General features: G+C 54.8%; 1 protein-coding gene across 1 annotated transcript in view; it reads left to right on the forward strand.

Moving 5' to 3' along the window:
- Window positions 1–13,410, forward strand: part of DLGAP2 (DLG associated protein 2) — a 58,773-nt gene that overhangs the window by 30,738 nt on the left and 14,625 nt on the right. The window contains exons 6-7 of the mRNA XM_016219137.2: window positions 9,200–9,558; window positions 10,594–10,635. Of these exons, the coding sequence (XP_016074623.1) occupies window positions 9,200–9,558; window positions 10,594–10,635 (401 nt within the window). The remainder of the gene's footprint in view (window positions 1–9,199; window positions 9,559–10,593; window positions 10,636–13,410) is intronic.

The following is a 13,410-nucleotide window of genomic DNA, read 5'->3' on the forward strand; positions in this document are numbered from 1 at the left end:
AAATCACACAAGATGCTTCTCTTCAAAGTTTCTATTGGACCCTGGGCTAGTTATCGAGTCGAGGGGGCCGCCGGAGGTGAGGACGGTCCGGGAGTCAAATGAGAGAGGTGGAAACTCTAGGGGCGTCGGCTGTGGTGGGACATGTGCCACCAGGAGGACACGTCCAAGCAGGTGGGTCATGAACCTTCCCTGTCCTTGTTTTACTCTGAGCGCCGTCTGTTAGGTATTTACAATACTTCCTTCCTAAATAGAACTGAGAAGGCATGCGGCCATAGTCTATTTAATAAGAGTGTGGCAAATACCAAAGAAATTTCAAGTTGCTGTCTGAAAAAGCAGAAAGACACACGTATGGAGAGACCGTCGAACCCCCCAGGACGCAGACGCCCGCTGGTGAGCACGGCTGAGCGTCCGACCTGATTCGGGGCTTCCTGCCGCGGAGGCAGACGGGACGTCAGTAATTTTGTGTGGAGAGAGAAAGATTATTCTGACAAACTAATTTTGTTTCTAAAGCTATCTCTTGAAAATAATTCCAAAAAGTTGTTTTTGAAAACAGTCACAGTGATTATCTTGAAAAATAGGATTTATTTAAATGCTCCTTTTTGTATGCCTGAAAAACAAGTTAATGTTACTAGGTCACCTCCCCTTGTATAAAATGCAAATATATAATCTTAATATTCATCTAGCAATAGTTAAATATTAAAATATGTGCGTGGGAGGTCTGTGAAGAATTCAGGAATATGTGTTGAGCAGCTATAGGGTGTCCCAAGAAAGTGCCTAAACACACTTTGAATAATCATAAAGACAGTGTTGATTAAAATGCATTTCCGTTTCAAAATTGACCTGCCAGCTGTCACAGTGTGTGTATATTTTGGGGGACACCCTGTATTTCAAACCCCCGCGGGCGGCTGCTGCTGGTGGATTTGCTTGCCTGGGGTCTCGAGCTCCCTGCCCTTGGCCAGGCAGCCCCTGGAGCCCGAGGTGACTCAGCGGAAACCGTGTCCCTTAATCTCATCTGCAGGCGTCCACTGCTCAGCGATGCACCCCCCCCCACCCCACCGTCCCGTCCCTTATGGGAAACACTAGCATTGATTAGTGTCCTCTCTTTAAACGAAGTGGTTTTGAGAACATCTAGCTTTCATTTCACACATGGCTTCCTCCCCCGGGATATGACTTATCAGGTGCGTCGCCTACTTGTCTAAACAGGCGTTTCACCCAATTTTTCAAGGGAGGGAGTGCTATTGATATCGTGGAGGAAAATGCTAGAAAATTAGATTATAATGATTTTGCTCCAGGTCAGGAATGTTCTCAGCATGTGTCACAGCTGATTCAAGAAGTCGTTAAAACAGAGGGAAAATCCAACAGGGCAAACAGCCGTAACTCATTTCCGTTTTGTTTGTACGTCTGGAGCAACTTGTCTCTCAAGGGGACATGATAGTTTCCAGTTTCCAGGATAACCTGAGGCCTCGGGAGTTCACCCTCCTCAGCTCCAGGCACAGGACTCTCGCCTGGTCCCACCCTCACCTGCCCTCTGACTCCTACCTACCTCCCTTCCTTATACAGGGCCCTGGGGATGACATGGGGCCCACTCACGTGACTTGGGGGGAGGGCATTATTGTTCCTTGAATTTTAATGAATTTGCTTGAATTTTAATCACATCAGCAAAGGGCCTTTGCCCTGTAAGGTGACACAGTCACAGGTACCAGAGATTAGGACGTGGACTTGGGGGAGGGCATTATTGTTCCTACCATAATAGGATTTCAATAAATGCTGTTTGAGTGCGCGAATGAGGCCTCCTCTGGGACTCCCCGAGAGGAGCATTGATGTAGGATCGGACAGACAGAAGCCTGGGACCACTCCTCTTCCAGGCACGTAAAGCTCATCCTTGTAATAAATTCAAGTTCACTCCAGTGACGCAAAACCAAATTCAGGTGCAGCTGCCATCACTTCCTCCAGGAAGCCTTCACGGATTCACTCGTCCCCTACATAGTCTCGTCCAACATGAATTCCTCCCTCCCACTCTCTGAGGGACAAGTTCCAAAGAACATACTACCCCCAAAAATTAATTTTCATATCCTTTTTTAAAAAATACATATCTTTATTGATTTCAGAGGGAGGAAGGGAGGGGGGAGAAACATCAATGATGATGGGCTGCCTCCTGCAGGCCCCTGCTGGGGATCGAGCCCCGACCCGGGCATGTGCCCCGACCGGGAATCGAACCCTGACCTCCTGGATCCTAGGTCGATGCTCAACCTCTGAGCCACGCTGTCTGGGCTTCATTTCCCTTTAAAATATACGTCTCTTTTAAAGATATGTGGATATTAGATGCCAAAACCTTTAGGCTGTGGCAGAGAATTAAACTCCTATTTGTATTTACTCACATGGTCCCATAAACATGCCTTCAAAGCCAGGGATCTGTGGCTTGTACTCCTTACAACACGTTAGTTTAGAAAGCATGAAAGTAAGACAAATTATTTCAATTCATGCAATTATGAAATATTCTGAGAACATTGAAAAAAACTCTTCTGCTCCCTCGAGAAAGGGAAGGCTGTAGCCGTGCCCTTCAATCGAACCACGAGGTGCTGGTACCTGGGGGTGGCCGGCAGCTGGCACTTTGGTCCACATGCCGTCCTCCCTGTGTTCTCAGCAAGGCCCTGCTGTGGGACGAGTCACCCCGAGGTCCCCAGCCTTGCCTCTGGCATGTCTTTTGCCCTTTGCCTCGGGACCGAGTCCCCGGAGCTACAGAGGGTTGCGGGGAGCCCGCGGCCGAGGTGCTGGGCGGCCCCATCTCGACGGGGATTTGAGGCAGACACAGTTCGGTGACGAGCGCCAAGCGGGGTGAACAGTAACTCTGCATTCACACAGCGTGTGTGCCTCGTGCTGGGTCTGAGCTTCGTTGGGGAGCAGCGGTCGGCCCCTTTTGCGATGGTGGCAGGTGCCTGCAGGCCCAGGGCTCCTCACGGTGGAGCCAGAATAGTCTCGAGTCCGGCAGAGCCCCCGCCCACCGCACTTCCCGTGTGGCCACCGGCTTCCTGGCCACACGAGGGGGTGTCTGCTTGGTCAGCACAGACCTGTGGGCGTGTTGATCCCAGCGGGCTCTGAGCGAGCGCGGAGGGGCCTGGCCGGAGCTCTGACGTCTCGTCACAGCCGACGTCAGCCCGGGCAGCTGTCGGCTGTCTCAGTGCTTGGTCCTTGTTGTGGGGGATCAGTGACTGTATTTCCCTTCCTGTTACCTGAGATTATTCCTATGGCGTCCGTATTATGGGTTTGTGGACTTCCAACTTTTTTTTTTACTATTTTTTATTGATTTTAGAGGAAGGGAGAAAGGGAGGGAGGGAGAGAGACAGAAACATCAATGATGAGACTCATCGATCGGCCGCCTCCTGCACGCCCCCGACGGGATCCAGCCCACAACCCGGGCATGTGCCCTGACCGGGAATCGAACCCTGACCTCCGGGTTCACAGATCAGCGCTCAGTCATGAGCCATAGCACCCGGCTCCAATTTTTATGGGACTTTATGGGTGAAATGGACAAGATTTAGGCTGAGTTCGTGGAGCATCTGTGAGAGGAAATCGATCGGAAGTTATGTACTGTTTTTACCCTTCGAGGAGCCCTGGCTTTATTATTTTACTCACTGTGTCCATGGAAGGTCCTTTTCCCTTGAGAAAAGAGACGGTGGTAATTCTGCCTGTACTAACCCAGGTCGTCGACAGCCACACACCACCATCCGCCGTGGGCAGACATGAGAGTCAACAATTTCGTCACCACGCCAAGCACCCCCCAACAATTACCTCCCCCCAGATTTTTATAGTAAAAATATAATTCCGATGCAACTTTCTATAGACTTCACGCACCATTAAGTGTCCTGAATGAAACTACACGCACATGTTCACAGCATGTGCCGAGTGCCGCCTGCCACACGGTGCAGCTTCTCCAAGAACGTTCGTCGGTACCCAGGTGCCACCCAGTGGTGTCACTGCTGTTGGTCGGTCACCGTTTCCACTGGAAAAAATTACTCTTTTCAAAAACGTTTTCATCTAAGTTTAAAGCGTCGCATTCTCGGAGACAGGACAGAGTCGTGTCCTATAGAACAGGGAGCGGGACGGGAGCTACACCTCGAATTCCCGTTTCACCCCCGCATCTCACCCTCATAACCTCCGGGGGCGTCGCTGCTAATGGGTCTCTGTCGTCACCTGATTAGCGCCTGGCCCTTCGAATATTCTGCTCTCAGACACTTTCCTGACTCTTCGTGTCATTAAAAGTCGGTCCTTTCTCAGTTTTTCTGCAGAAAGCCCACATTCTCATTGTGTGATGCAAGTTTTTTAATATTTAAAATGAAGACAGGCCCTGGCCAGTCTGTTCAGTGGTTAGAGGCTCGGCCCACAGGCTGAAGGGTCCAGGGTGTGATTCGGGACAAGGGCACGTACCTCTGTGCAGACTCGGTCAGGGCACTCGCAGGAGGCAGCCGGTGGGTGTGTCCCTCTCACATCAACGTTTCTCTCTCTCTACCCCCCTTCCGCGCTCTCTGAAAAGCAATGGCAAAAACATCCTCGGGGGAGGATTTTAAAAATTAAAATGAAGACAGGGAGTGTCTACGAGATGTTAAATGCTGGCTAGACTCTCATTTCTTGCTAATTAACGCGTTTGAAATCGACGTCCCCGCTGCTGACCCACCGGTGCCGGCCCAGAACTCGGGCCGCCCGCGTCATTTTTTGTAACTTTGGGGAAATGGTAGTGTGCACGCCTGTGGGGTGGGACTTCTGTGTCCCGTTCCGTTTACACTTATGTTTTGAGACTGACGTTAATTAAAGTGTCAAAATGGCTTTCATCTTTCCTGCTGAATCTGCTGCCTTCAAAGCCGGGTGTCTCCAGGATCCAGGCCCTCGTTTGGACGCCCGCGGCTTGATTACTGTCCCTCCTTTTATGCTGGTGTCTTTGAAGCCCTGATTAAGGGAGTGCAACGGGGCTTCCGCGTGCCTGCCGCGTTCAGCAGAACCCGACGCTTGCCGTTCAGAATGTGTTTTATCTTGATTGCGTATTTGTGCTTCAGATGGTAGAAGGCTAATTTCTGAATTTCCTTTCTGGCGTGCCAACGACTCCCGAGGACTGAATTCAGCGGCGTCCAGGTGTGGGTGGTAATGAGGGCGTATTGGAGGTAACGACATATTCGCGCCGAGACGGCTCACAGTCCCGCAGAAGTAAGGACGGGACAGCTGTTCATTCCGTCCCAGTCAAGTCAGCTCATCCCAATTAAGTAAAACGTGTTTCTCCAAGGCCGCCCTCAGCAGAGGTGCTAACCCGTCCCCGCGAAGACCCTCAGGCACGTCCTTATGGTCAAGGCCGTTCGCTTCCTGCCGTCAGTGGGCGGATAGGCGGACACGCCCTGGCGCAGACTCCACGCCGTGGGAACGCTCTGGGGTGTCGGGAATGTGGCGCAGCTGCAGCCCCCAAGGTCGCATCGCCGGTGCCGCCCGTCAGCCGAGAAACGGGGTTTTGTTTGTTTTCTTTGTTGTTAATCCTCACTGGGGATATTTTTTCCATTGATTTTTTTAAAGAGAGTAGAAGAACCGACACTTTAATTAATGGCAGCCTCAAAACGTAGGTATAAGCGGAACAGGACACAGAAATCCCACCCCACAGGCCTGCGCACTGCCATTTCCCTGAAGTCACAAAAAATTTTTAGAGGGAGGGAGGGAGGGAGAGAGAAACATGGACGAGAGAGACACGTCACCGGGTCGCCTCCCGCACGCACCCGACCAGAGCCCAGGTACGTGCCCTTGACTGGGAATCGAACCTGCGACCCTGGGGGGGGGGGGGGGGGCAATGCTCTAACCACTGAGCCACACCAACCAGGGCGAGACACTGTTTTAATTATAGTTTAGGTGTTTGGCTATTTAGAAGTTTGGGTCACTGAGATTTGGCTGTCGCTCTGCTGTTGGAAGTGGGGTGTAGAATGTCTCCTTGTGCATGTGATAGAGATGAATTCATGTTTGGGGACAGTGCCCCCTGCAATGTCCCCCCATACTGGGCCCCCCACAGTGTCCCCCCCAGTGTCCCCCCCTAGTTTCCCCCCACAGTGTCCTCCCCATAGTGTTCTCCCACAGTGTCTTCCCCACAGTGTCCCCACGGTGTCCCCCCATAGTGTCCCCCCTAATTTCCCCCCACAGTGTCCTCCCCATAGTGTTCTCCCACAGTGTCCCCCCCATAGTGTCCCCGCAGTGTCCCCCCCACAGTGTCCCCCCCATAATTTCCCCCCAGTGTCCTCCCCAGTGTTCTCCCACAGTGTCCCCCATAGTGTCCCCTCCCAGTGTCCCCCCCACAGTGTCCCCCCCATAGTGTCCCCTCAGCGCCCCCCCACAGTGCCCCCCCATAGTGTCCCCTCCCACAGTGTCCCCCCACAGTCCCCCCCATAGTGTCCCCTCCCACAGTGTCTCCCCCATAGTGTCCCCTCCCACAGTGTCCCCCCACAGTGTCCCCCCCACAGTGTCCCCCCCACGGTGTCCCCCACGGTGTTGCAGCTGCGCCTTCCCGCCTGCAGTGCTTTCACTCGGGGCCTTGAGCGGCTTCCTCGGGAGGGGTCCTGGTGACGTGAGCTCAGTGCCACAGCCACGGGAGGGGACGCCTTGCGCCTCACCCAGGCCTCTGTTCTGCTGCAACAGCAGGACTCACCCACCTGAGCAAAATGTCCTCCCAGCATCTCCACTTTCGTTTCGTACAATTTCTACGGAAACCTTGCTGACAGGTGGTCCGTGCGCGGCTCCTTCCGCCAGTCGGGCAGGGACCTCTGCTGCTGGGACGGCGGCCGATTCCCTCAGGCCCCCGGCGAGCTGCTCCCCTCTCACTCCCTTATCTCGGGGCGACTCTCGCCAGCTCACCTGGTCTCTGAGACGCACGCAGAATCCAAACTAACTCAGTAATTTGATTGGAAAACACGCAGGTGTGTTTTAATCTCTCTCCCTTTAAGTAGGAAGCCACTGGGAAAACCACCGGGGATCTTCGCAGCGCTGTACACACGGCGAGGAAATCGATGGAGGCACTACAGCCAAGAGGATGTTTATGTCTGGGCTCACATAATAAAAATAAAAATAGATTAGTCAGGGCTTCAGCTACCTTAGATATTAAGTAACCATTTAATTTTTTATTTCAAAAATCACTCATAGTTAAATAAACCTAATGCGATGTTTAGAAACCTGTCTTCATTGATTCGTCTGCTCTTTGAAGATGTACAAACTTCAGTAGAATTCTGTTGCTAAATTAAATTTAAATTTTTCAACTGCATTTAGTGTGTGCCTGACGCACATGTAGAAAATGATGGATGGCACAGCCTCTAACTCATACTTTTAGCTGTGTCTTCACATCCGCAGAATGAAGACAATTACTTTCTCCCAAACTGCTCAACTGAATAATTGAATGTTTCTCTTGAATGTGTAAAATGATTTTTTAAATTGCTTATTTTAGTCCATGGCAGCAAATTAACACGATCAAATGATCATTTTTTATTCTTTCTGTGCTGTGTTTCCAGCCTCTGTCCTCACTGCAGCGAGTCATTGGGAATACACAGCCCTGTCCCCCAGGGCCGGAGGCGCCAACACACGTGTGTCAGGAGAGGGGCCAAGTGATAATGATGAATGAATGAAGGAAGGATGATGAATGAATTATGGGTGGGTGATGGATGGATGAGGGATGGATGGATGATGAATGAGTGATGGGTGGGTGATGGATGGATGAGGGATGGATGATGAATGAGTGATGGGTGGATGATAAATGAGTGATGGGTGGATGATGGATGGATGATGAATGAGGGATGGATGGATGATGAATGAATGAATGGATGCACTGATTCACTTTAGTTTCTTAAAAGATCCTGTCTCCAAGTTGTGTTCTTTTTCTGAAACATGTGATCTACTGCAGTTTTGTTTTTTTTTAATATATCTTTATTGATTTCATAGAAAGGAAGAGACAGGGAGGGAGAGAGAGAGAGAAACATCAGTGATGAGAGAGTCATTGATCGGCTGCCTCCTGTATGCCCCCAACTGGAGATCAAACCCGCAACCCGGGCATGTGCCCTGATCTCCTGGATCCTAGGTCGATGCTCAACCGCTGAGCCACGCCGGCCGGGCCACTGCAGTTATTTACTCAGGACTGATGCTTGACTTCATGTTTAAATTGTAAAAGTCGAAAACATTCTGTTAACCAGGAACATAAAAGTGATTGGTGGTTGTGCTATGAACAGGCCCGTGTCATATGCACACGGGCCCTGCGAGTGACCTGGGGACATGCAGAGTGCGTGTTAAATGCCCGTCTGACACCTTCAGATACAAATCCCATCTCGGCTTCCACATCCCATGTGAGAGGGAGTCGGGTCGGTGCCTGGAAGTTGTGTGTGTGTCTAATTCTGTTTCTTTCTTGAACTTGTATAAAACCTATTATTCTCACTCTGGCCGGTGTTGCTCAGTAGTTGGAGCATCTGCCTGTGCAGCGAAGGGTCCTGGGTTCGATTCTTGGTCAAGGGCACGTACCTGGGTTGCAGGTTCGATCCCCCAACCCCGGTCAGGGCGTATACGAGAGGCAACCGATCGACGTGCGTCTCTCACATCCATGTTTCTCTCTCCCAACCTCCCGCCTTCTCTCTTCCACTCTCTAAAAATCAATGGAAAAAATATCCTCATGTGAGGATTAACAACAACAAAAATTTAAGAAAAATACCTGTTCATTATTAGCGTTTGCAAGCGACACAGAGAACTGAGAGGAAACACTCAGCCCTGTGCGGTGAGGACCGCGGTTGACCGGCTTCAGTTCCGCTCTTTTCCATCTTAGTCTCGATGGAACCTGCTATTTCCTGCTTTTTAATGGGTCGTAAAGTGAGCATTTCCCTGCGACACCATGGCCTGCCTGGAAGTCACCGTGAGGTTGCCCTTGTTCCTACTGCCTCAGGAGTCACGGAACGCCGTGGCCATCGCGGATTTCTCGCGGATTTCACGTATTTGTAACTTCTCGCTGTTGAAAATACCCGTGTAGACGGACTCTGATCGCGCAGCTTTTTCTGTGTTGATCTCATTTTCTCAGGCTGGACGTTGGGGGTGGACATGCCTGATGGGTCACTGGGAGTGAGCACGTGGACAGGGACTGTCGGCCGATTCCCATGCAGGGGGAGGCGGGAAATGCGCTTTTGTTGACGTGGGACTTTCGTGTCTCTTACAGCCGTCTCCTATACAAACTACAAAAAAACACCGCCGCCGGTGCCCCCGCGGACCACCTCCAAGCCTCTGATCTCAGTAACGGCCCAGAGCAGCACCGAGTCCACGCAGGATGCCTACCAGGACAGCCGCGCCCAGAGGATGTCCCCGTGGCCCCAGGACGGCCGTGGCCTCTACAACTCCACGGACAGTCTGGACAGCAACAAGGCCCTGAACCTGGCCCTGGAGACAGCCGCCGCCCAGCGCCACGCCGCAGAGGGCCAGGGCGGCCTGGGCGGCCTGGGGCGGACCAGCGATAAGGCCATCCTGGCGTCCAAAGCCGAGGAGTTCCTCAGGGGCCGGCGCTCCTCCATCGGGATCCAGGTAGCCGCTCACTGCCTCAGGAATGCACATAGGTAGACAAGACTTGGCCAGGCCAGTGCCCTGGTCCCTAGCAGAGCCGTGGCCTCTGAGGCCGGGGATGCCAGACGGGTCTTCGTCCCTATTGGCAGCCTGCAAGTGCATAGACACGGCCATCCCAGGGTGACTCTGTCCCTAACCCAGGCCCACCCTGCTGACCGAAGGTCCCCTCCCCTTCCCACCTCCCCAGGGCATTGTCTGGGGGCCATTGGCTGCTTAGAGAGCGAGGAATTCGGTCATTTTGATGCTTAAGAAGGAATTTTTTTTGTTGAAATTGTTTTTTCAAAGCTTTTTAGCCTTGTGGCCAAACAGCCAAGTGGGGGAGGCATTGGGAACACAAGGCAAAGAGACAGGCCTTTGGCTCTGACCCAGGTGCTCACGTCACTCACGTGTGGGTCGCCCAGGGCACTGCTGCAGCAGACGTGGGACACACTGGGGCTTTAGCGTCGCCACCAGTGCCACATCCTGTGGTTTCAGACCACCAGGGCCCCAATGCCAGCCCAAGACGCAGACCTGGCTGCGCCCTCCTGGGCCTCTGAGCAGGTGGCCCTGCCGTCTCCCTCCCTTCTGCCGCCTGCTCCTAATTGTGTCCAGGGCGTCCATTCGAGTGCTTGGAGGGGGCGGGTGCAGTGCAGACGTGGCAGCCACCTTCTACTCGTGTCCCAGCCCAGGGGCTCCACGGCCGCAGCTCACACTGAGGAAACGTCCCCCCATCTGCCCCGGTGACAGTCCCCTCCCTCGCCCTGTGACGTGACCAGGCAGCATTCTCACCTCACCCCCTGCAGACGGGGCTCTGCTCTGACTTCCCCTCGCTCCCTGCTCAGCAACGAGCCCGGCAGACGGTTTAGAAATCGGGTGCTTCACGGCCCGGGGAGGAGGGCACAGAGCCGTGGCCCACGAGCAAGGGCGCTCTGGGCGTCCGGGACGGGAGCAGGCTGGGGAGCCCCGCGGCCGCCCTGCAGGCTGGGTCCCCACACTGTGGTTCGTTGTTTTGTTTAGGACTCTGAGTTCCCCGAGCGCCAGCCATACCCAAGGTCAGATGTAAGTACCACGCGCTCACAGCCAGTTCGCATGAACTCTGTTTACCTCCCTTTCTGGATTCCATACAACTGCTCTGTCACCTCTCTGTCCTGACGCTAGGTGCCAGGCACTGTGCTGGGAGCCCCGCGCGTGCAGGGCCCGGCGCCCCGTGTGTAGATGGGCCCCGTTTATCAGGACAAAGGGGCTCACACCACCCGGTGACTGTCTGCTGCCACCGTGTAGCCCACGGGCACCCAGGGGCCCTGAGCCGTGTCTCGAGAGAAGACTCTCAAGGTCCCCAAATTGACCAGGGGGCTTCCCGTTCCTGGGCGACCCTGCAACCTCGCCCTTCCCACCAGCCACCCTCCCACTCTCTCCCCACCTGCCCACCGCCCACGAGAAGGTGGCATCACCTTCCGCACACGCGCAGCTCTGACGTCACCTGACAGTCCTGGGAACACATTTCAGAAACTAACACAGGTTGTCCGGGTACCACTCCCACCCCCATGTCACCCCAGGAGCCCCCCGACACCTTCCCTCGCCCATGCCCCACCCACCCCCGCTCCACCCACTCACTCAGCTCACAGGGCCACCCTCCCTAGACGCCTTTCTGGGCGCCATCCCCCGAGACTGCGTCTCCGCAGCAGCCGCGGTACCTCCGCCTCGGCCCCACCCAGCGCCCAGCACAGTGCCTGGCACACAGCGCGTGCGCGGTCAGTGTTGGATGAGTGAGTGGACGGAGACTGGACTGGGACGTGGGGGGCGGGCTGGGGGTGGGGGGCGTTAAACACGAGGGTGCACGTGTACGTCGGATCAGACTTCCTCCGGCAGTAAGAAAAGCGCACAGTCCACGTGAGCTCGTAACGTGGCGATGGTCGGACTAAGGGCATTAAAAAGCCAAGAGGAAACATTGTCACAGAAAGTCGAGGGTTAAGGTAAAGAAACGAGCCCAAGATGAAAACAGATGAGTGTAGACGCCAAGCAGAGAGCAGAGAACAAAGTGGCGGAAAAGGGGCGACTGGTCGGGTGAAAGGCCGCTGTGGGGCGGGCGGGGCTGGGACAATGGCTGGGACGTCACTGCCGTCGCCCAGGTCAAAGTAACCACGGTGACGACACGTCACGGAGCCCCAGGCCCACCACATGCCCCCCTCCCACCATGGCCCCATGTGCCAGGCGGTGTCACGGGGAAACTGAGGCTTGGGGGTGAGTGACTTGCCCAAGGGCACATGGCCAGGAGGGTGGAATCCTGCCCCCCACTGTCCCCTCTGCTTCCCAAGGAGAGGAGCGGGAGGAGGGTAATGTGCCCTGTGTCCCCAGGGCTGGTGCTCTGAGCGGGCGTCGCTCTGTCCAGCGGCCGGTAGAGACAGGCTGGGGCTTTCGACACGCTCCACCTACGCCGGGCGGGTGACACCCCCAACCGAAGACCCCCCTCCCCAGAGCAGGGCTGACCGGGAAACTGGGGGAGTGTCATCTGCACTCCTGGTGGAGAATCTTCACGTCCAGTCAGTGTCCCTCTGGCTGGATAGAGTTCACACAGCCGCTCACACCTCCCATGGGCCCAGGCCCTGGGGAGCTACCGCGGGCAGGGTCCTGGTGGCCTCGGTGCCTGTTCGTCCGGGGACCTTCCCCTCCTGCTCTGGGTCTGCAGGGCTGGGCCGTGGCTGCCGGACCCTTTCTAAGGTGCAGCAGGGCCGGGGCCTGTCCTCCCGAGACCCTGCCCACCCTCCTCTCCTCCCCTCTCTCGTCACAGTTACATTAACGGTTTTCTTTGTGTTGGTTTTGTTTTCGTGTGTGTTTTTCTGTTATTGCAATTTTTCCTTTTCCTTTGTGTGTGTGTCTGTGTGTGTTTATGAGACTTGAAAGTGTTGACTGTGCCCGGGTCCTGCGTTGGAGCGAATATCCAGGAACCTTCAGGGCACCTGCCTCTGTTCCCCCCTTTGAGCAGGGGGCAGGCCCTGTGATTCCACAGGGGGTGGGCACACGGGGGCACCTGGGGAAGCTGTGTCACTGTTTGGCTCAGTGTCCTCCCTGAAGACTTGGTTTACCCAGGAATCCAAGTTGGATGGTCAGCTGGAGCCGAGCCCCACACCGCTGGCCATAGCGCTGTGCGGAGCTGTGAGCGTCTCGTGGCCTCAGGGCTGGGACTTAGAATAGGCGCCTGAGGGACACACGGTGACCCTATAGAGCCATACCTGCCCGACTGCGTTCGAGCTGGAGGAGGCAGAGCGTGAATGAGGTCAGCTTTGCAAGCACAGTGCTGCAGCCGGGGCTCGGACCAGGCTGGCTGCTGCCGGTCCTGCCAGGATCCCTCCCAGGTCCCTCAGAAACCCGGGCTCAGATGGCGGGCAGCTCATGGGTCCTGACTTCCTGCAGACAGGGCCACACAGGAGACAGGGCCAGGGCACACTGGGCCTGCCCCCAGCATGCACATGTGCACATACACATGCACACAGATGCACATACACATGCACACATGCACATACATACACACACATGCACACACATGTACACACACACACCAGCCACCAAACTCCTATTTCTTAAATGTGTCATGCTCAGTTCTGTCCTCCCCCCCATTTGTCACCAGGCGTGTGCTCAGGAGCCCCTCTGACAACAGCCGGGGGAGGGAGGGAAGGGTGCTGGGTCCCGAGGGGCCTGGACATCCTCTGGGTGTCTGTGGGTGTGTCTGTCTGCGTGGTTTCAGTGTTCTGTCCACACCATGTCATAAACACCCCTCGTGTTATGGCCACGGTCTCCTCTCGGGCACGTCACTCTGCCCGCCCTCTGCTGTCCCCG

Source organism: Miniopterus natalensis, chromosome 2 (genome assembly GCF_054644295.1).
Source record: "Miniopterus natalensis isolate mMinNat1 chromosome 2, mMinNat1.hap1, whole genome shotgun sequence".
Lineage (NCBI taxonomy): Eukaryota > Metazoa > Chordata > Mammalia > Chiroptera > Miniopteridae > Miniopterus > Miniopterus natalensis.